The sequence below is a fragment of the Nilaparvata lugens genome, chromosome 9, assembly GCF_014356525.2.
Source record: "Nilaparvata lugens isolate BPH chromosome 9, ASM1435652v1, whole genome shotgun sequence".
NCBI classification, from domain to species: Eukaryota; Metazoa; Arthropoda; class Insecta; order Hemiptera; family Delphacidae; genus Nilaparvata; species Nilaparvata lugens.
This window is the reverse complement of record NC_052512.1, coordinates 39,350,141-39,374,096: the sequence shown is the minus strand read 5'-3', so window position 1 is coordinate 39,374,096 and position 23,956 is coordinate 39,350,141. Positions and strand designations below refer to the sequence as shown.

The following is a 23,956-nucleotide window of genomic DNA, read 5'->3' as shown; positions in this document are numbered from 1 at the left end:
ACAGTTTTGAATATAGAAATCGACAATTTTTCTGTGTATTTAAATAGGGACTAAAATACACTAAAAGTGGATTTTTTTATTTTTCCATCAAATTTCAAATATGATACATGATTTTGAACCGCCTTGACGAGCTGAGAAGAATGAACTGTAGTACGAAGAGATCTGATCCTTCTGTCAAAAGTTATAAGTGTTAAAGTTTTAATCCTTGACGTATCCTTAAGACGTAGGCTACCCCCCCACTAGGAAATACTGAAATTGAATGTCTCTAACGGGTGATTATCATAGAAAATAACCCGCGTGTGATGATTTCAGCCGAAATATGTATTTTTTTGTTAGGAAGGCCTTGAAAAGGTTAATGAAAAATTTGTATTTTGGCTGTAGGAAATGATTTTCTATTTTTGGATATATCGCCCCCCCCCACTACTAAATTCGAAAATTCCTAAGGAATCCTGTTCATAATGAATTGTTCTTACACGTGATGTATGTTTTTTTATCTTTACTAGAAAAATATCCATGTTGTATATGGTAGAAGTGGTAGGTTTGCATAATTTTGAGAACCCCTTAAAAAATACCCCTTTTTGAAAATTCATAGCTCCGGAACCAAAAATGGTAGAATCCTGCGCGACCACTCAATTTTTTGAAAATTTTATTCTCTTTAATTTTGCCGGGTATGATTTTTCTTGAGAAACTCAAGGTTCTCGAGATAAAATTGAAAAAAGTCCGAAATTTTGGGGGTGAAGCCGCCCTCTGGCGTGTCAGCAAATTTCAGATTCGGATTCAGCACCCCAAAATACATATAGAACCGTCGAGAAAAATTCTTTCGGGGCTGTTTCCTGAAAAACGACCATTTGACTGGACTAAAGTAGCTCTAAACAGAGAAGAGAAATAACCAAATAATGGTAATATAAATATATATTATACAGAAATTGCTCGCTTAATATAATAGGATAGGCCAATAGATTATTGTTTTTAGTAGGTTAATCTTCTCTGAGGCAATTTAAAAATAAAATAAAAGTGACAGTCTTGTTTACCTTTCAGCTTCTTTCTCGGCCTGAATCTTCTCCGATTTTCTTCGTTCCTCTTCTTCTTTCTCGTTATCCTCAGCTATCAGCTTCTCTCTTTCTATTCGTCTCCTCTTTATCGTAGAGTCGCTCATATGCTTTGTCTTATCAAAATCAACCTGAAATGATCGATATTAGTAATTTATATTATTATATTATTTTATATTATTACAAATATCGGGGACCGAGCTTCGCTCTGGAGTACAAAAGCATAAAAAAACTATTACAAAAGAAGAAATTATAATAATATTCATACAGAAATGTTCTATCTAATCACAGTAAATCGAGATTAATTCCCAAAATTTTCCCAAAATGCAAAAATTTCCCTTACAAAGGCCCAGTTGCACAAAAGCCGGTTAAATTTTAATCCTAATCGACTTCACGTGAACCAAATCAGAGAAGACCATTTCAAAAAGATGGATCTACTGGAATTAATCAGAATTGAAAATAACCCGGCTTTTCTGCAACCGACACTAAGTACCTGATTGAATGATTACAAAAGTTCAACAGCTGAGTCATAATTTTGACACAGTCGCACACACATGAACTCGCTCACTCACTTCCATCACCAACAGACGACGAAATAATTATTATCAGCTGTTTTTCCAAGGAAGAATAATGATATCCTTTTAATGTCCTTCAGCGAGTTTTCCGAGGGATGAGACCTAGTGCAAACGAATCTTTATATTATAAACCTACTATGTTCTGAATTTCGTGAGAATCGTTAGAGCCGTTTACGAGATCCGGTGAAATACAAACATATAAACATCTAAACCGATGGTTTTACAAAAACTTTAACTAAAATAACTTTTTTAGTAAATTTAATTGCCTATCGATTGGTACACTCAAAAATTTATATTTTCATTCAATCAACAATACCATGAAGAATATATCCTCTGAATCTCATAGATTTATCTCTTACCGAATTTGAAATGTTCTGTCCCAAAAATTTCAACTCTAGGCGCTCACGCATCAAAAAGTAGCCTAATGATCGGAAAAGGAATGTTTTCCTGATAAAACCCTTTCATTTTGATACCTTGATAATATACAAATCGAAAAACTTTGAAAAATATGACCAGTAGAGTGTTTAGCCTATTTTTAGCCTTTGCACAGCCTTAATACATCGCAGCTCGGAATGGACTAAGAAAACATAATCTTCAATAGTATCTTAAGTCACAAGGACGGGAAGGGGCCTTTTGCAGGCGAGGTGCCCCAGGACACCCCCGAGGTAGCTGCCGCCAAGGCTGCCCACTTTGCCGCTGTTGCTAAGGTAATTGCTCACATTTACCAGTAATAGAATTATGCCAATGAACCATATTATTATGATATGGCAGGGATTGAATGATTCAATTAATTACAATGTACAGAAGTCAGTTGACCTAGGAAGGATGATGTTTCTGGTCAAGGCGTTAGCCGAGACTAGAATTTCATTTGAGCACTACAAAAGACATTCACGTCCAAGTATATTACACTATTTTTGTCATAATAATCTAGAAAAGAATAATTGAGAAACAGAAAACATTAACTACTGCTTGTGCTCACATTACTACATGCATTCTTTAAACATAGCCTAGTTTACAAGTTCCGAATAAGGAATTTTGTGGAAGTTGACAAAACTTCCACCTGGAGCGCTAAAAGGCGATTTTTGTACCAGTTCCTTTGGCTCAACTCACACTTAGGCGATTCAGGTCGAGAAGAGACTGGACTCTAGTGGAGAGCATGTGTTTCCAAATGGTGACACTCAGACCAGTCGATTCTAGTCTCCGCGTATGTCACCATTTAAAAACACATGCTCTCCACTAGAGTCGAGTCTCTTCTCGACCTGAGTCGCCTAAGTGTGAGTTGAGCCTAATTCGGAACTAGGAAACATACTCGACTGTAAAGAAAACATATGATTGTATAAAAACCTTGTATATACGTCGACGTGCAATTTAAAAAGGAACATACCTGTCAAATTTCATGAAAATCTATTACCGCGTTTCGCCGTAAATGCGCAACATATAAACATTTAAACATTAAGAGAATGCCAATCCGTCGACTTGAATCTTAGACCTCACTTCGCTCGGTCAATAATTTTGACTATTGACTGCATGTCGTGTGAAATATATGAAAAAAATGTGTTAAAAGGGGAGCAGACCAAAAATAACTCCATAAGCCGTAATGTTAACATATGTACCTTTTTCTAGAGATCTATCCAACCGATCAACCTGATAACTTGAACGCTGAATAACTGACCTTTTTACATACTTTAGCACAAGCTTTTTAGTTTTCAACCATTTTTTCGCCAAATATGATTTTTTCTGAATTACTGCTCGAAAACACAGAAAATAAATCATATTTGGTGAAAAAATGGTTAAAAACTAAAAAGCTTGTTCTAAAGTATGAAAAAATGTATTTTTATTTAGTGTTCAAAATATCAGGTTGATCGGTTGGATAGATCTCTAGAAAAAGGTACATATGTTAACATTACGGCTTATGGAGTTATTTTTTAGTCTGCTTCCCTTATACATCACAGCTCGGAATGAATCATCTTTAAAAAAATATTTAGGAAGAGTAGAAACACTAACCTTGATGGTAGCCGAGAAAGCATTCCCAGGCTCCGGCATATGCACGAGTTTTTTTCCTCTAAAGGCATCCATCGCCTTCACGAACGCCACATACTCCTTGAACTGAACATAGGCGTCGAAGACTGCGCTCTCACTGTGCGAAAACATAGAGATACCAGAGATATTGGAGCGCATGCGCCTTCGATAGGGGTCAACTAGAGGAATATCAACCCCTCTAACTTCTCCGTACTGTTCGAAAACCTTCTTCACGATGTACTCGCTGGGTTGCGACGGGTCACTACGAGTGGTGAACCACTTGCAGGGCAGATTGGAGAGTTTGACGGTGTCGGGTCGCTCGCCGGGTTTCATCTCGTTCATGTGCTTGGCGTCGCGGAAGTAGGAGTCCCACGCGTGTCTCGTGGGGAAGTCGGGTGGAGCTTCTGCGGCGCGAACCTTCAATTCAATTCAAATATCTTTATTCAAATAATATACAGGGTGTTTACGAACTCCCTACTCTAGGGCATTGTTCCTGGGTGAAAAACATATCTAAATAATCCTATTATATTAACAAGAAACAGGGATCAGTTATTCTTATCAAAATATTTCCAAGAAAGATTGAAAAGAAATATAAACCAGCTAAAAAGATTAATTCTTACGACAGACATAATCTGGAGTTTCATAAACATAAGCCTTCCTACATTGGGGAAACATTTTACAATTGTTTGCCCCCGAAATTCAAGAACAGGAAAACGATGTTAAATTTAAAAATAGACTAGAAGATTTCCTAACAAAATTAAACCCTTTACAGTGTTGAAAAATTCTATACAACATAATTTCTTGCTTTTTATTGTATTATTTCATAATATTCTGTGATAAAGTAAAATTTGTTTATTTTATTGTATGTGACACTATTCAATGTACTATATCCTATTATATTAAGCGAGCAATTTTATATAATTATCTGTTTATATTTTCATATCTGGTTATTCATGTTCAACGGATCTCGAAAACGGCTCTAACGATTTTCACGGAATTTGGAACATAGTAGGTTTATGATATGAAAACTCGATTGCACTAGGTCTCATCCTTGGGAAAACTCGCTGAACGACATTAAAAGGATAATTCATCCTTGGCTGAAACAGCTGAGACTTTCGTCGTCTGTGGATAGTAAAAAGTGAGCGAGTGATTCTGTGGAAAATCAAAATATTGTATCCCCAAAATTCATAAGCTGACGTATAGCCAGCTGTAAAATATAAACACGATCATTTTAGATAATTGTGTTCTGTTTATCAATAAATAAAAATAACGAGCGAAGCTCGGTGACCCGATATTTTATTGATAAACAGAATACAATTCTCTATTTTCTACAGAATCACTCGCTCACGTTTTACTATCCACAGACGACGAAAGTCTCAGCTGTTTCAGCCAAGGATGAATTATCCTTTTAATGTCGTTCAGCGAGTTTTCCCAAGGATGAGACCTAGTGCAATCGAGTTTTCATATCATAAACCTACTATGTTCCAAATTCCGTGAAAATCGTTAGAGCCGTTTTCGAGATCCGTTGAACATGAATAACCAGATATGAAAATATAAACAGATAATTATACATAAATTGCTCGCTTAATATAATAGGATATAGTACATTGAATAGTGTCACATACAATAAAATAAACAAATTTTACTTTATCACAGAATATTATGAAATAATACAATAAAAAGCAAGAAATTATGTTGTATAGAATTTCTCAACACTGTAAAGGGGTTAATTTTGTTAGGAAATCTTTTAGTCTATTTTTAAATTCAACATCGTTTTCCTGTTCTTGAATTTCGGGGGCAAACAATTGTAAAATGTTTCCCCAATGTAGGAAGGCTTCTGTTTATAAAACTACGTCTGTCTAAGGATTAATCTTTTTAGCTGGTTTATATTTCTTTTAAAATCTCTCTTAGAAATATTTTGATGAGAATAACTAATCTCTGTTTCTTGTTTGATATTCATGACAGTGTCCTAGTTTCCAGAGGAGATTTGTCAAGGTCTTTCTTAATACATAAAATTGTCTCAAACACGTAAAGGATATACACTGTTATTATCCTTGAGGCCGGTTACAGAGCTCGACCGACCGTCAGTGCGTATGTACCATCCTTTCCATACGCATCCATACATCAGTTTTTTCAACTAACAAAATGGACGCGTTTACAGATTGTTTAATTGCAGCTTATTATCTTCGTAAACGAAAGATTAAAAGACGAAGATATCAAGTTCACCCGATGGTCACCAAAAGAGCATTTCAAGGGGAATTCAGTACTATATTTACATTATTGCAGTCAGGAATACTTGCAGTCACTTTAAGCTAGGGATCAAATAAATGTACATAATAATAATAATAATAATAATAATAATAATAATAATAATAATAATATAATAATAATATATGATTTTTCTAATTTAAAATTTATAAATGATTGAAGAAATGTATAGAAAAACTCTGAATTGAAATGACACTATTAATCGAATTCATTCATTATGCTATTCAATTCAATATCAGCTGATTGTCGAGCAGAGGTATCAGCACATTGATTATTATTGCGATCGGGCTACTGATCAGTACAGCTCTGAAAGCTTCTATTTGCTTCAATAGCGCGTCAGTCGACTGATGGAACGGATGCGCAAGAGCTCGACCGATGGTTTTCGTATGCACTGTAAAGCGCATGGTCCTGACCGTGCGCATGCGTGCCGTCAGTCCTGCTCTGTACGGATACATGGAATCTCTATGGAAAAGGCAAGCGCGACTGACGTACGCACTGACGGTCGGTCGAGTCCTGTAACCAGCCTAAAGGGGGAAAATGTAATCTAATAATTATAATTATCTAATTATAATTCAATTTTAAAAATTACTCTAATAACTGTTTTTTGAATTTTTAAAATTTAGTCCATGTTTTTGTTTGTGGTTGCTCCATATAGAAAATTCAAAAAAAAAAAATTGAATGGATGTATGCAAAATAAATAGTTTTGAGAGTATCTTGATTACAAGAAAAATACATCCTTTTAAGAGCGTACACACCACTCGATATTCTTTATAACACCTTTGCTGCAAGATCTGTCCATTTTAAGTGCTGATCGATGGCTGAGCCTAAGAACTTAGAAAAGCTAAACCTTGATATTTCTCTATTGTTAATTTCAATCACGGGATTTTCCCTTTGCTGAGCTGTAAAAGTTACAAAGTTGGTTTTGTTTGGGTTTTATTTATTAAACAGGGTGCCCCACGAAAGGTGTAACAGCCGAAGACCATGGACTCTACATTGAATTTGCAACAAAAAATGTCCAGTAAAATTTTCTTATATCGACCTTACTTTTCGAGATATTTTTGAAAAACGTCAATAACTAGAAAACTATTAGTCAAAATCTAATTGCAAGGACATGGTTGGAAAGAGGGAGAAATTTCCAATAAGATTCATATAATTTGTTCCCTTATTTCACGTTTTTGAACTTTTTATTAGTGTTCAAACTGTTTGAAATTTGGATTTGAACTCGACGAATGTACATTTTTCAACTTTGAACGCTTATAAAAGGTTCAAAAACGTCAAACAAAGGAACAAATTATATGAATCTTATTGGAAATTTCTTCTTCTTTCCAACCATGTCCTTGCAATTAGATTTTGACTGATAGTTTTCTAGTTATTAACGTTTTTCAAAAATATCGAAAAATCTAAATATCTCGAAAAGTAAGGTAAAATAAGGCAATTTTACTGGATATTTTTTGTTGCAAATTCAATGTAAAATCTATGGTATTTGGCTGTACACCTTTCGTGGGACACCCTATATATATATATATATATATAATATTTTGTCAAAACTAAATGGTTTATTTTGGATTGTTCCTCAATTTCTTCTTGGGATTGGGCCGATATTTCTAAATTAAATGACTACTTAAGTGACTCGCTGAAGCCTGAAATCTAGATTGATCTACTAGATCTATTTTATCAGATCAGATTTCTATTATTAGATTATTTCCTTTCAAATATTTTGTTAAAACTGGAAGGTTTTTTTTTGAATTGTGTCACCTGGACATATGGGAAATATATATGAATCATATATTTATCTCATATTGATCAGGATTTTAGAGTTTTTTTAATTAAAAGTTCAATGAACAGTACTTTTGTCTTTGAACAATCTTTGTCATCGACAGAAAGATTGTTTATTTTATTTGTTGTCAATATTAACGTAGCTTCTCTTTGTTTCTAATAACAAACAGAGTCGCCTGTGCGACAGATAAAAATATGTACTTGAAATGGCTTTCATGTTTGGCATTGACTGAGTTTATATTAATACCCAAAATTTAACTGCACCAATGATTAGGCTCAGAACTCATCTCCCTTAATAATACAATTATTTTTAAACTGCCCGATCTGTGACAGAATAACTGTATTATAAAACGAAACGAAATCTAGCCTTCTTCACTGGATCAACCGGACTTTACTCACAGTCCTAACGAACGAGCTCTGCCCAAAAGCTAAATTTTGGGTATTAATATAAACTCAGTCAATGCCAAACATGAAAGACATTTCAAGTACATATTTTTATCTGTCGCACAAGCGGCACGTTTGTTATTAGAAACAAAGAAAAGCTACGTTAATATTGACAACAAATAAAATAAACAATCTTTCTGTCGATGACAAAGATTGTTCAAAGACAAAAATACTGTTCATTGAACTTTTAATTAAAAAACTCTAAAATCCTGGGGCCTATTTCACAAAGGTACAAGTATTGTTATCAACCATGGTTACGAACAAGTACTTGTAGTTACAAGTTTACAAGTACTCACGTTTCACAAAAATTTATGATCTACAAGTTTACAATTTTACAAGTCTGCAAGTACTTCAATAGTGAACATAACCTATTTTCATGATGATTTCCTTTTTTCATCCTTATAAAAGTTACTTGTACTTTTCAATAATTACTTTGAGAATATTTGAAAGCAATATAATATTTTATGTACAGTCTAACTTCATTTATTGCTGAATTTATAACCTACACAGTAGGTGCTATTATGTACTCTGTTTATATATATAAAATGTACTATATATATATATATATATATATATATATATATATATATATATATTATATATATATATATAATGTATACTATATATACTATAGTACACATAACCTAAGAGGTAACACATTAATAACTATTTAGGAAATTTATTAAATTCAATTTCCTGATGCATATATTTTCCAAATAATGAATTTTAGAGGAATATAGGGGATTTTTGATTATTAGAAATATTTATTGAATATTTAAAATCATTTTAATGATCACTTGTAAATCCTTTACATAGCTTTCCACTTCGGTAGAAATTTCATAGTTACGAACAAGTAATTTCGACAAAAATTGTTGGCTACAATGAAAATCTTTGTGAAACACTTGTTCGTAACAAGCAAATCACTTGTAAACTTGTAGAAATTCATTGTAACTACAAGTTTACAATAATTCTGCTTTTCTGAAACGCTAGTAATCAGCTGTTCTCCAAAACCATGGTTGGCAACAAGACTTGTAACCAACTTGTACCTTTGTGAAACGGGCCCTTGATCAATCTATATATATAAAAGCGAAATGGCACTCACTCACTGATTGACTGACTGACTCACTCACTCACTCGCAGAACTAAAAATCTACCGGACCAAAAACGTTCAAATTTGGTAGGTATGTTCAGTTGGCCCTTTAGAGGCGCACTAAGAAATCTTTTGGCAATATTTCAACTCTAAGGGTGGTTTTTAAGGGTTTGAAATTCGTCTTTTAGCATGATTATTCTTCTTATTCTGTTTATTATAATTGAAAAATGTCCATACCATATGTTAATATAGAACTATGATCTAGAGAGAGTTCCTCTTCGAAACAGTTGTTAACTGGTAACTGAATTAATAACTTTGTCAGGTTGGCATTAAGTTGAGTTGACTTTGTTGGGTTGGTACCAAGTTGAAGATTGAAATGCATTTATCGCGGAAAAATTTATTGGGCACTGCTACTTCAATCAGAGCTATTCCTGGGAATATTATATTACTAGCCGTCGGGCTCGTTTCGCTCGCCATATCCGTTTAGTCTGGACCCCCGACTGGATCGTCCCCTAACATATGATAAAAATGCTTAAATGAAAAATGCAGGCGAGCGAAGCGAGCCCGCTGATCTCATTCTTGGACGATCCAGTCGGGGATCCAACTTATTAGTCTTGGATCCAGTCAACTCAACTTAATGCCAACCTGACAAAGTTATTAATTCAGTTACCAGTTAACAACTGTTTCGAAGAGGAACTCTCTCTAGATCATAGTTCTATATTAACATATGGTATGGACATTTTTCAATTATAATTAACAGAATAAGAAGAATATACATGCTAAAAGACGAATTTCAAACCCTTAAAAACCACCCTTAGAGTTAAAATATTGCCAACACGGATACACGGATATGGCGAGCGAAGCGAGCCTGACGGCTAGTATGAGATAAATATATGATTCATGAGATATATGAGATAAATATATGTCCTATATGACCAGGTGACAATTGTTCCTCAATTTCTTCTTGGGATTGGGTCGATATTTTTTTTACATTAGCCTAAATGACTCACCTTCAATGACTCGCTGAAGCCTGATATCTTGATCGATCTGCCGTCCAACCGCGCCAGCACCGCCGTCAACTTGCCCCTGCTCTCGATCTCTGCCTCGAATCTGATGAACTCCAGCGTGCTCTTGGTGACCCTGAGGGATGTGAACTCGTCCGGGACCGCCCAGTACTTCAGTTTGTCCATCACCTCGGTGTTGGATATCGTCTTACCGGGCAGCTTGGTTGTTGGAATTTGCACGGATATATTGAGGCGTGCAATCGGCTTCAGGTGGAGCTTGTTGGGACAAAACAGCTGCACCAAATCACTGGTGTCTGTGCAGGCTTGAATCACATCCATCTTTGACACTTAACAAACAATTTACAGTTGAATTAAGTGCATTTTAGCCGTTCCACCGAAAACTACAAACACACTACGCTACATACAGTTGGATCACGTTCATTTTTGCCACTTCAACTGAAAACGTTGAACGTTGAAGACGTTGATCGTTGAAAACGTTGATAGTTGAAAACGTTCATTAACCCAATTACTCTAGAAACAGTTCAATTATGTTCATTGTTGGCTGATTACGTTCATTTGGCTGGGTCAATCAAAAATGTTGAAAACTAACACAATTCCTCTACAAACAGTTGAATTATGTTCATTGTTGGCTAATTATGTTCATTGTTGGCTGATTACGTTCATTTTTGGCTGGTAAATCAGAAACGTCGAACACTAACCCAATCATTCTACAAACAGTTGAATTACAGGCAGTTCGACCACTAACCCAAATAACCTCCACACCGTACAGTTAATTTTACAGCTAACCCAAGAAATTCGAACAATACACAAATATATTTTTTATACTATTCCCATATCATGTAGACAAGTAAATACATAACTGAAAAATGAATTATGTTTCAAACAGTCTAGCCTTATGAACAGAATATTCTCCTATCCCAGGAGAAGTAATTGCCAGTAAACAGTTTATCCTGATAATAGTTTAGTCTTTAATTAACAGTTTACACTATGTATAGTCTCTGGTATCCGAATATTCTCAGAGGTAATTGGATTTGAGAATTTGAATAGGGTTTACTAATTCTTGATGTTTAAGATCCGCGTCCTACACACACATATTCTCATATCATTTAGACAATCACTGAAAAATGAATTATGTTTCAAACAGTTTATCCTTATGTATAGTCTCTGGTATCACAATATTCTCAGAGGTAATTGGATTTGAGAATTTGAATAGGGTTTACTAATTCTTGATGTTTAAGATCCGCGTCCTACACACACAATCATATTCTCATATCATTTAGACAATCACTGAAAAATGAATTATGTTTCAAACAGTTTATCCTTATGGATACGTCTCTGGTATCACAATATTCTCAGAGGTAAATGGTTTTGAAGATTTCAATAGCGTTTACTAATTCTTGATGTTTAAGATCAGCGTCCAACACACACCTTAGATAACGGCCAGAGCTGTGGAAACCCTCATTCAAGGGATGATTGTCGATTGTCCAGTCGATGAAGATTCTCCAGTTGACGATTTTCCTCTGACGATTCTCCGACAACACGATGACGATTCTCCAGTTGACGATTTTCCTCTGACGATTCTCCGACAACACGGTGACGATTCTCCAGTTGACGATTTTCCTCTGACGATTCTCCGACAACACGGTGACGATTCTCCAGTTGACGATTTTCCTCTGACGATTCTCCGACAACACGATGACGATTCTCCAGTTGACGATTTTCCTCTGACGATTCTCCGACAACACGATGACGATTCTCCAGTTGACGATTTTCCTCTGACGATTCTCCGACAACACGGTGACGATTCTCCAGTTGACGATTTTCCTCTGACGATTCTCCGACAACACGATGACGATTCTCCAGTTGACGATTTTCCTCTGACGATTCTCCGACAACACGGTGACGATTCTCCAGTTGACGATTTTCCTCTGACGATTCTCCAGTTGACGATTTTCCTCTGACGATTCTCCGACAACACGGTGACGATTCTCCAGTTGACGATTTTCCTCTGACGATTCTCCAGTTGACGATTTTCCTCTGACGATTCTCCGACAACACGGTGACGATTCTCCAGTTGACGATTTTCCTCTGACGATTCTCCAGTTGACGATTTTCCTCTGACGATTCTCCAACAACACGATGACGATTCTCCAGTCAGCAGATTATGTTGAAGACAACAGAAGTAACAAGTTAGTCTTTTTTACTGACTGAAATGTGAATGAAGACCTGAGTATTTGTAATAATTCGAATGATTGTTTGTTTTGAATGTCGAACCAGTAACAAGGCGATTCTAAGAGGCAGGAAACGAGTTTTCCAAGATTGAGCTGCACCAATTTTTACATGTCGATGCGCTTTGAATGTTAATTTTTATGGAAGATAAGATTTGCAACTAGTAATCTAGTTCGAAGACGGCAAAACGATGCTGGAGTGTAGATCTTCCTTCAACCAGTTCCTTTTCTTCTTTCACGTCGATTTCTTCTTCTTCCAAGTCGATTTCTCCTTTCAAGGCCAATTTCTCCTCCTTCTTTCACGTCGATTTCTTCCAATTTCACGGCGATCCTCGTTTCCACTCTTCCTTCAACCAATTCCTCTTCTTCTTCCTAGTCGATTTCTCCTTCTTCCAAGTCGATTCCTCCTTCTTCCACGTCGATTCCTTCTTCCGATTTCACGGCGGTTTCCATTCTTCCTTTCAAAAACAAAACGCACCACATCACAGAGGGAGAAATTACACATTATTTCGTGATAATGCAACTTTTATATCGTTGTTGCTTCAGATCACTTTAGGATGGCGAATCCAGATAAAATAGCATGAAACCTGAGCGACGTTATCAGTTTCAGAGAAAATGCTGAAATATCTGTAACTAGATATAAGATTAGTAAAACAACAATTTAAAATTAAATTAGAAGAGCAACTCATTGTCGTTTCTAAAATTGAAAAAAATATTTATTGACATACTGGCATCAAATTGCATCATTTTATTGCCACAAACACTTTACAATTTAACAATTTTATTATTAAACAAAAATCCAAATTAAATTCACCCCGAAGACTTCTGCTACTGCAAATATTGATAGCAGGGTAAACAGCTAGATGAAAAATCGACGAGCGCTACTATTCAAAAATTATTTGTCAGCCCAGGAATTGAACTCAGTACCTCCTAATTGCCGGTCAGGAATGCTTACCCTTACACCAAACTGACAATGTCTGGATAGCAGCGCTCATTTTAATGCTCAATTACATCACTTAAGGCTGTGCAAAGGCTGAAAATAAACTTTCTAATGGTGATATTTTTTAATTTTTTTCGATTTGTATATCATCAAGCTATCAAAATGGAAAAGTTTTCTCAGGGAAACATTTTTTCCGATCATTACTTTTTGAGATATGAGCGCCTAAAGTTCAAATTTTTGAGACAGAACATTTAAAATTCGGTAAGAGAAAAATCCATGAGATTCAGAGGATAGATTCTTCATGGTATTGTTGATTTAATAGAACAAAAATGTTTTGAAAATATTAATTTTTGAGAAAGTTATTCAATTTAAAAAAATTGACATTTTCAGAAAATGTTTGTTTCATTCAATCGTCAATACCATGAAGAATTTATCCTCTGAATCTCATGGATTTATCTCTTACCGAATTTTAAATGTTCTGTCTCAAGAATTTTAACTTTAGGCGCAGAAAGTAATGATCGGGAAAAAAATGTTTTCCTAAGAAAACTTTTTCATTTTGATAGCTTGATGATAAACAAATAGAAAAACTTTAAAAAATATCACCAGTAGAAAGTTTATTTTTAGCCTTTGCACAGCCTTAAGTGATATGTAATTGAGCATTAAAATGAGCGCTGCTATCCAGACATTGTCAGTTTGGTGTAAGGGTAAGCATTCATTTCCGGCAATTAGGAGGTACTGGGTTCGATTCCCGGGCTGACAAATAATTTTTGAATAGTAGCGCTCATCGAATTTCCATCTAGCTGTTTACCCTGTTGTCAATATTTGCTGTAGAAAAGTGTTCGGGGTGAATTACAGCATTGGATTTTCGTTTAATAATAATCAAATCAATTTATTGCCACAGACAAACACTTTACAATTTGTATTGGCCACGTCAATATTACAAACTATATTAGAGATTATAAATCATAAGCAATTACCAAGCATCTGTTGTACGCTATAATAGGTTATTTCTCATTGAGTGTAAAAAAATGGACTAGGATATTATTCCAGTCAATATAGACATAAAAAAGGGAGTGTGCTTGCAATTTATATTGTAGTTCTGATTTTTTAATATATTATTTGGGTACATAAGAGAAGTCCAGAACCAATTTCTTCATGCAAAATTTCCTTGTGCTAGATACAGGATGGCCCAAAAACCTCGTATTTTCGGCTCATTTTCCAGTTTTCAGCTATTTTTGCCAAATCTCGTAATCAGACAGAAAAATTTACGCGCGCCTTTTTTTTCAGATTATAAAATTCTGAACAAAATGAGATCATTCGGAACTCTCTATCTCCAATGAGTACTGAGTTATGATTTTTCAAAAATGAGTGGAATTTGAAGAAAAAATCAATTTTGATAAATTTTAGTTTTTGATCAACAATATCTCCCGACTGTTTCCATTTAGATGTATAATTCAAGATCCCTCTGGGCGTATTTTTGTGCTCTACAATCTAAGATTAGGTAAAGAGCTCTATCTTATATAGATTTCCAGGTACACCTGACAACAATGCTCCTTGTATTGTGAAAAATTTTGAATTATACATCTAAATGGTAACAATCGGAAGATATTGTTGATCAAAAACTAAAATTCATTTTTTCTTCAAATTTCACTCATTTTTGAAAAATCATAACTCAGTACTCATTGGAGATAGAAGGTTCTGAATGATCTCATTTTACTCTGTTGTATATCCATACTTTTTCACTGTTAAAACTAAACTTGAATTTAAAAAAACACTTTTGAAGTGAAAATACACTTACTTTTGTAGTGACGATCGTTTCGACATGTTGTTGGTCATCATCAGACTGTGGGAATGACGTTGTTCGACCAACAACAGGTCGAAACGATCGTCACTACAAAAGTAAGTATATTTTCACTTCAAAAGTGTTTTTTAAAATTCAAGTTTGATCTCATTTTATTAAGAACTTTATAATCTAAAAAAAGGCGAGAGTATATTTTTCTGTCTGATTACGAGATTTGGCAGAAATAGCTGGAAACTGGAAAATGAGCCGAAAATACGAGGTTTTTGGCCATCCTGTATCTAGCACAAGGAAATTTTGCATGAAGAAATTGGTTCATGACTTCTCTTATGTACCCAAATAATATATTAAAAAATCAGAACTACAATATAAATTGCATGTACCAATCAATCAATGCATAGTGACTGAACTATATTTCAAGTTTAAAATTTTCAATACAGTATTTAAAAATACAGTATTTTTCAGTTATTAGTGGTCATTTAGTAAAGTATTCTTATTTAATTTGGTTCTCAACTTTTCTAAATTCTAAATGCCTAGTTTATAAATATTTTGGACTCAAAAATCATGAAGTGTAAACATAACCTATTTTTGGACAATTTCTATCTAAATTTGGGAAAGGTATAGTTTTGGGCTTCAAGGTTGTTCAGTACAATTTTTTTTTAATTGGATAATCTTTTATAATATAATTGTTAAGATCATTATAAGAGTGAGAAAAAGTGGCAACTGAAATTTTTAAGTGGTCTAATAAGCGAGTTATGGGTTGTTGAAAGTGCTAAAACTGGCTTTACACCAAATTATTAACAAAGTGTTAATAACGTAATCCTCATAGCGTTAATATTTATAGATTCTATTAGATTGAACGGAACTTGACAAACACATATGTTCATCATGTGTATGATAAGTGTTATATTCAATTCAATAGAATCTATAAGGATTAAGTTAATAACATTTTGTTAATAACTTTGGTGTAAACCCAGCTTAACTCCGTTTTCTTTCCAGATCATAGCAGGTTTTGGAATTTCCATTCGAGTTTTTTTAATACATTCAGTACATCATTGGCTTTGTTCTAATATGCGTTTTTTCGCGATTTATGCCAAAATAAACTAGTTATCGAATTTACAAAAAATGCTACGTTTTTATTTATGAACGATATGGGGATACATTTTTTGAATTTTCAAACTAATCACACTATATGAGGTCCACGTTATAATGGCAGTAAAGAAAGATACGAGAAAAACGTTGCCGATCTTCTGTTGCCTATCGTCTATAGACGGTAGCTGATACAGATTTATTGATGCAATATTAACGGTTCATTCTCGTTTAAAATAATCAATTATATTTATTAAACAATAAATTATATTTTCCTACAGTTACCTTGAAAAGTGACTGTATTCAAGTGACTGAATACAGAACGCAAAGAATCACTATTCCGCTCTAGTGCGCAAAGTATTACTTTGCGTACCTACTTTTAATACTTTGCATATTATTTGCAGCCATCCCAATCAGCTGTTGACATTGTTGGCGTGTATTTTGAATGCGAATTTGTTTTATCTATATTTTTTCTGATTTTCAAATAAATAAAAATGAGAACTCATTAAATTATACATTTTGAATATTATTAATTATTCATTATTTCAAATAATATTTTTTTCATTCATAAATTGATTGGTTGAAAAACTATTTAGAAATTAAGATTTACTCAAAGTTATTCAAATTTTCAAATTAATTTAATTTTTAATTTGAATAAATTATCGATTATTGATTTTTAATTGGATTATCAAGTTAAAAATAAATTAAAATTGTTAATAAAAAATTATACAGACAAACATTTGATGGATTTCAGCCATCATTTTACCCATAATCAACCACTTCTCATATCAATGGTAACTGTAGGAAAAATTTAATGTGAAATACGTGCGCAAACTGTCAACTGTCTGAAATTATTGAAAATAGTTATTTGTGCAACTATTGCGCAAAAGGACAGTTTGCTGCACCGAAAGAAACGTTTACGCACGAGCCGTTGGCGTTAAGCGAACAGCCTGTTTATACTGTAGGCTTCAGTATGTTTCAGTTATCAGTGCTGATTTGGTGAAGTATTCTTATTTAATTTGATTTTCAACTTTTCTAAATTATAAATTCCTGGTTTATAAATATTTTGGACTTGAAAATCATGAAGTGTAAACAAAACCTATTTTTGGACAATTTCTATCTAAATTTGGGAAAGGAACAGTTTTGGGCTTCAAGCCTGTTGTTCCTCTTCCAATCATTCATAGTTGAGAATTATATTGTATCTATCAATTTATAAATAAAGATTAGGTTCCAACAATTTAAAATAGAGGGAAGAGGGAGTGGCCTAAGTTAGAGAGAAATTTATAAGATGAGATTGTTTTATACTATGCCATAGTCGAGTGGATAAGATGCTGGCTCCATATGTCAGGCTTGTGTTCGAATAGGGCAAGATATTTCTGTACTGATAAGTATAAGGCTCAACTCACACTTAGGCGACTCAGGTCGAGAAGAGACTCGACTCTATAGTGAGGTCCTCGTTATAATTGCAGTGCAGAAAGATGGGAGAAAAACGTTGCCAAGTCTCTCCATTTTGCCACTGAGTGTACACAGCTGTTACTCAATTCATCTCATTAAATTTGATCTAATAATAATTATCATTTCCTTGATAAAATAATCAATTTAATGTCAAATTAATCAAGAATATATATTTTTTCATAATTTGGTTAAAAAATTTGCTTCCATAACTGAGATCAGATTTCATTTTTATACAAACCTGAATGGCGGCTAATTTAAAAAGCTGTGATACACCAATCTGAATTTCAAAACAAAAAAATTAAGTTATTTGGTAGGTATTCTATTTCAATTTCTTTTAAAAATAATGGGAAAGTAGGAATCCTATTGAAAATGAGTAATTTCAATGGAAATAATTCTGAAATAACCTTTCAACATTATCTATACCGGTACGAGTAGGTCTAACCTATATGTGTAGGCTCTAACTGAAGTATAGGATGGTTAGTTATCTACTTTTGTACAGTCACTGTCAAAAGTAAAAATAAAATATTCTGGAAAACAGACAACATTGCAAAGCAAGAAAGAGATAACGCTATCTGTTTTGTTGTATGATAGAAAAGGACAGCAACAGTATTGTCAATCCTAGACTGCCATTATAACGTGGACCTCACTCTAGTGGAGAGCATGTGTTTTGAAATGGTGACGTCGCGGAGACTAGAATCGACTGGTCTGAGTGTCTCCATTTGGGAACACATGCTCTCCACTAGAGTCGAGTCTCTTCTCGACCTGAGTCGCCTAAGCGTGAGTTGACACTAAAGGTGATAAGTCAGTTTTCATGATTTTTCAGAGTAGTCCGGGCGCAAATGTCGTGAATAGGAAACTTTGGAAAGATTCTACAACACTGTGCCATTAATACTAGTGCTTGTCTACTGGGAATACATATAAAGGGTGGAAAGTAAAATATTGTCCCCGAAAAATTTATGTTTTAAGTTTTTGAAATTGAATAAATAATAGAGTGTTCGAGATGATTCTCTCGATCATCATTGTTTGGTTAATTCTAATCACTTTGGTGGTAGAACCAATCCGATATCTCTCACAATAACTGAATAACAAGCGATATAACAATTTCTGTCAATAATGACCGCCATCTTGCATTTTTCAATGATGTCGAAAATTTTTGTTGTTTCCATCATCAATATTCTTATTCGTCTTGTTGTAAGGAAGAGATTGAGACCATTTTCAAGTCTCTATCTTGAAGTAGTCATGAAAAAATCGATTTTATAGTTCCAGCTTGTTACCTCATGGGTATGGAAAAACGCACCAGAGATAATGCAGGGTTTTCTTTGGAGGGCGCTGGAGAACTCATTTTTTGACGTGCAGCGCATGAAGATATATCGTTCCAAAGTTAAAAACACGCTCTAAATTTCATAGATTTGAAATTTCTCTGTATCTCTTGCACAAAAAAAATTATAATGGAATGAATTTTGAACAACTTTAGAAAAACAATTTTTTTTGGGCTTTTGAAGGTTATAACTGAAAAAATATGCGTTTTAGAGGAAAATTTTATTGAACATAAATTGTAGAGGAAGATTTTAAAAATATTTTCATCTGAAAAAACGGTTGAATATCTTGAACGGTTATTGAAATACAAGCGATATAGCAAAACCCTGAAAAATGTTGGCGGCCATCTTGTTTCCGAGGTGTTTGCCTGTGATTTCGACTTATCATCATCACGATCCTTATTCTGCTAGATCTAACGAAGAAATGGAGACATCTTCCACGGCTGTTACTCAAAAATGACGACGGAATGACATTTGCACCCAGACTAGAGAGCAAAAACAAAGTTCAAAATTCCTGTATGAATTTAAGAATCATTATTGAAAGTATTAGAACACTAATTGTTGCTCTACGTTATTTCTCCATATGATTACTGTGTCCAATAATGGTTTCCCACATATTGACATTTTTTATACAGGGGTGAACAAAAATGTGTACGACTTAAACCCTTTGTATCAAAGTATTTTATGACTTAACCCTTTTTGACCTTGATTTGAGTTAACTTGTATCATTTCTATCAGTACCCTATTGCCGCGTCTTGAAGGGAATAAGTTGACTTGTATCATCCAAATCGATACCTATTTCTTTTCTGAAAGTTCTAAGTTGGCTTGTATCATTTTCACCAATACCTACTAGTAGTTCTGAGAACAGTAGACCTCACGCAGTATTTTCATCCACAAGTACCTGATTGAAACTGTAGACCTTATGGAAATACAGCAATAGACTGGCTTCTCCACACATCTGTGTAATCACTTGTCAGCTGATTTATGATGAATAATTCTATAGTCTGATTTTTACTCTAATATTGGCGTATGAAGGAGGCTCCTTTTTCCTTTTATACTAGTAGTTCTGTGAACAGTAGACCTCACGCAGTATTCTCATCCACAAGTACCTGATTGAAACTGTAGACCTTATGGAAATACAGCAATAGACTGGCTTCTCCACATATCTGTGTAATCACTTGTCAGCTGATTTATTATGAATAATTCTATAGTCTCATTTTTACTTTAATATTGGCGTATGAAGGAGGCTCCTTTTTCCTTTTATATTATCCTTGAAATGCAAAATTTCCTAAAACCCTGTATATACGTCGACGTGCAATTAAGAAAGTAACATACCTGTCAAATTTCATGAAAATCTATTACCGCGTTTCGCCGTCAATGCGCAATATATGAACATTTAAACATTAAGAGAAATGCCAAACCGTCGACTTGAATCTTAGACCTCACTTCGCTCGGTCAATTAAGCTGCGTTCACACCAAAGTTATCAACAAAATGTTAATAACTTAATCCTTCATGATTCTATTAGATTGAACATAACTTATCATACACATGATGAACATATGTGTTTGTCAAGTTCCGTTCAATCTAATAGAATCTATAAGGATTAAGTTATTAGTATTTTGTTAATAACTTTAGTGTAAACGCAGCTTAATTGACCGAGCGAAGTGAGGTCTAAGATTCAAGTCGACGGTTTGGCATTACTCTTAATGTTCAAATGTGGATATGTTGCGCATTCACGGCGAAACGCGGTAATAGATTTTCATGAAATTTGACAGGTATGTTCCTTTCTTAATTGCGCTTCGACGTATATAGAAGGTTTTAGGAAATGTTGCCTTTCAAGGATAATGTGAAAGGAAAAAGGAGCCTCCTTCATACGCTAATATTAGAGTAAAAATCAGACTTAAGAATTATTCATCATAAATCAGCTGACAAGTGATTACACAGATGTGTGGAGAAGCCAGTCTATTGCTGTATAAATCCTTTATACCAAAAAGGGACAATTTTTCTGAAAGAACATGAATAAGAACAATTTTTCTGAATAAGAACATGTAGAAAAGTCAAAATCGACATTTTGTGTGACTTGACCCCTTTTTACTTATCAGTACAAATTTTCTCGGGCCACTCCCGTTTTTCGGATGGACATGTTAACGTCGGTCCCGGCTGCCCAAAAACAGTTGTTAGGTCATGTCATGTCAGACTCTGAAAATGATCAGAGCGATCTGAATATACCAGACCTGAGCCAGCCAGGTCACTCGATATTATTTAAAATAGAGAACATACCTTATTGAAAGCAAAGCAGTTTGTGGTACAGAGTAGCCTAGCCTATAGTGTAGAATGTATGGGGCTGAATGAATTGAAATATTGAGCTAGGCTCGTAAATTTCTAGTGAATTGGTAAAAAATAAATAAATATAAAAAAAGGCTCGATTTTGATCATGATTTTGCCCACAATCCTTTTTATTCAACTTGTACCGTGTTTGTCTTTCCTTCAGTACCGTACTTTAGTAAGGTAGTTTATAACTTGTCTTGTCTTATCATAATTTTTGAACTAAATCAAGTAGCTTGGACAGATGCTATAGATAAATTTTCCGTTTCAAATCGAATAGTCCCATGAAGGCTTATTCTTTTCATGGCATAACCTTTTAAACATAGGCTATTGAATAACAATATAGCAATACAGTCACACCCAAAAACTATTGTAGCCTATTTTAATTATTATTTTCATTTGTAAAACTATTTCTGTTATTTGGCAAAAAATAAATTATTAATTTCTTAAATACCTGATCAATGTTTATAGATTGAAAGATGAAACAAGTTTATAGGTAAAATTACAGATCTAACTGTTTAGTTAGTCTGGTAAAATATTGTAGGGTATACCCGCTAACTTGGTGTAACCAAGTGTAAGTCCAGTGCCAAATTACCTGTCATCAAATTTTTGGTTGGGATCGATTTAGTATGTTATTTTGAGCACAAAATCACAAAAATTAAACGGCGGTCACTATTGTTTTTAAAATAAACTAAGTTCAAAGTAGCACGATTTTTCATGCAATAAACTATAAGTAGCAGCCATTTTGAATATCGAAATCATCAAATTATGATACTTCTAATCTAAGTTTTCCTAACCTAAAGCTTTTCCTAAACTAAGCTTTCCTAACATAAAGCTTTTTCTAACCTTAGCTACTTATGGCTGCTACTTATAGGTTAATGCATGTAAAATTGTGGTACTTTGAACTTAGTTTATTTTAAGAACAATAGTTTACCGCCGTTTAATTTTTGTGATTTTGTGCTCAAAATACTAAATCGATCCCAACAAAAAATTTGATGACAGGTATTTTGGCACTGGACGTACATTTACACCGAAAGATAAAATAAGTTTAACCTATAGGTAAAACCACAGATTAGGTTATAGCCTAGTCTGGTAAAATATTGTATGGTACGCTAACTTAATTGAAACAGTAAAAACTATCGTATGCCTTTTGCCTTTAATAAAACATTCAATAGCTTTTATGTTTTTTAAACATTGCGTATAACTTTTTTCTGGCTTTTTGTACTATAATCGTAGCTTGTAGTTGCTAATATAGGTTATCAAAATTCCTGATCATTATCAGATTTGGAGAAGAAATCGTTTCAATATTAGAAACTGAAGTGATTATTAAGTCACCTTAAGCAACTGTAGATATTGATGTTCATTATTATTTTTAAATAATAATAATATTCGAAATAAATAACTTATTGAAATTTTATACTAACCTTTCAACACATCTAATTGTTTACCTCTTACAATATTTTTACAACACTACGTTCAACGTCTGAATTGAAAAACTATAAAGCACAAATATTGGAGCAGTCTCGACCAAAAAATGTTAAATTGAATTTACCAACTTTAACCAATAGAACATTAAAATTAAAAATGTTAGCACAAGCCTAGCTTTCTTTTTGGTTATAAATTGTGATTTGTGAGGTGAATGACACAAGAAACTTTCATCTAAGGAGCGCAACTTGCTCTCGTAATGCGCATGTGCTGGAAAATGTTTCAATGGTAAGCTGAGTACCGACAAGAGTCTGCTCGGAGTGAGGCATGCGACTATGAGCATGAGTGTTTGCCCGGCGATTCACTGTGCGCCGAGGCATGTGGGTGAGCCGCCAAAACCCTGTTGGTATTCTGTCATGCTGAAATGAGACTCGAGTTGGCTGCTATTTTATAAGCCCTATCAACTAACATGAGTCTCATTTCTGAAGAAAAATTGCCAATAAGCTAAAAATAAATCTGTAATACTATTGGGAAAAATGTTTTTTGTTGAATTTCTATCACAATTTTCTCAAAAGTGACTTGACCGATTTTTTTTAAATTCATACTCTGTATAGTTTATTTATTAGCTCTATCAAATGGCATGAGTCTCATTTTCGGGAAACTAACAGGGGGTCCATCTCATCCTTGAGAAATGGACTTTGTAGCATCCTTCTCGAGCATGAGGTAGTAACAATATTATACAATAGTATGATCGTAGATCATGCATGAGCTAGGTAGGTAACAATATTATACAATAGTATGATCGTAGTTTTAAATTTGTAGCCGCCAATCATTATTTTGTTATTCCTCTGAATTATTCTCATTCAAGAATGAGGCTCACAATTCAATGAGCAAGGAAAGTTGTGTGAGTGTAGCACACCAGATTTTTAAATCAATGACTTAGGCTCAACGCACACCTACGTGACTCAGGTCGAGAAGAGACTCGACTCTAGTGGAGAGCATGTGTTTCCAAATGGTGACACTCAGACCAGTTGATTCTAATCTCCGCGACTGTCACCATTTGAAAACAGATGCTCTCGACTATAGTGAGGTCCACGTTATAATGACAGTAATTGATCAACTTTGGTTTTGCT

At 34.2% G+C, this 23,956-nt stretch overlaps 1 protein-coding gene across 2 annotated transcripts in view; it reads right to left on the bottom strand.

The window, feature by feature from the left end:
- LOC111062090 (A-kinase anchor protein 17A) overlaps positions 1-23,027 on the bottom strand; it is a 53,456-nt gene extending 30,429 nt beyond the window's left edge. Inside the window, exons 1-4 of one of the 2 annotated variants that reach the window (XM_039435855.1) lie at positions 22,823-23,027; positions 10,232-10,572; positions 3,629-4,060; positions 1,032-1,180 (exon numbers count right to left, since the gene is read on the bottom strand). In XM_039435855.1, coding sequence (XP_039291789.1) covers positions 1,032-1,180; positions 3,629-4,060; positions 10,232-10,564 — 914 coding nt within the window. In that variant the 5' untranslated portion in view covers positions 10,565-10,572; positions 22,823-23,027. Of the gene's footprint in view, positions 1-1,031; positions 1,181-3,628; positions 4,061-10,231; positions 11,571-22,822 lie in introns of those variants that run through there. The other variant, XM_039435853.1, reaches the window with a different exon arrangement.
- Positions 23,028-23,956: the final 929 nt, after the last annotated feature.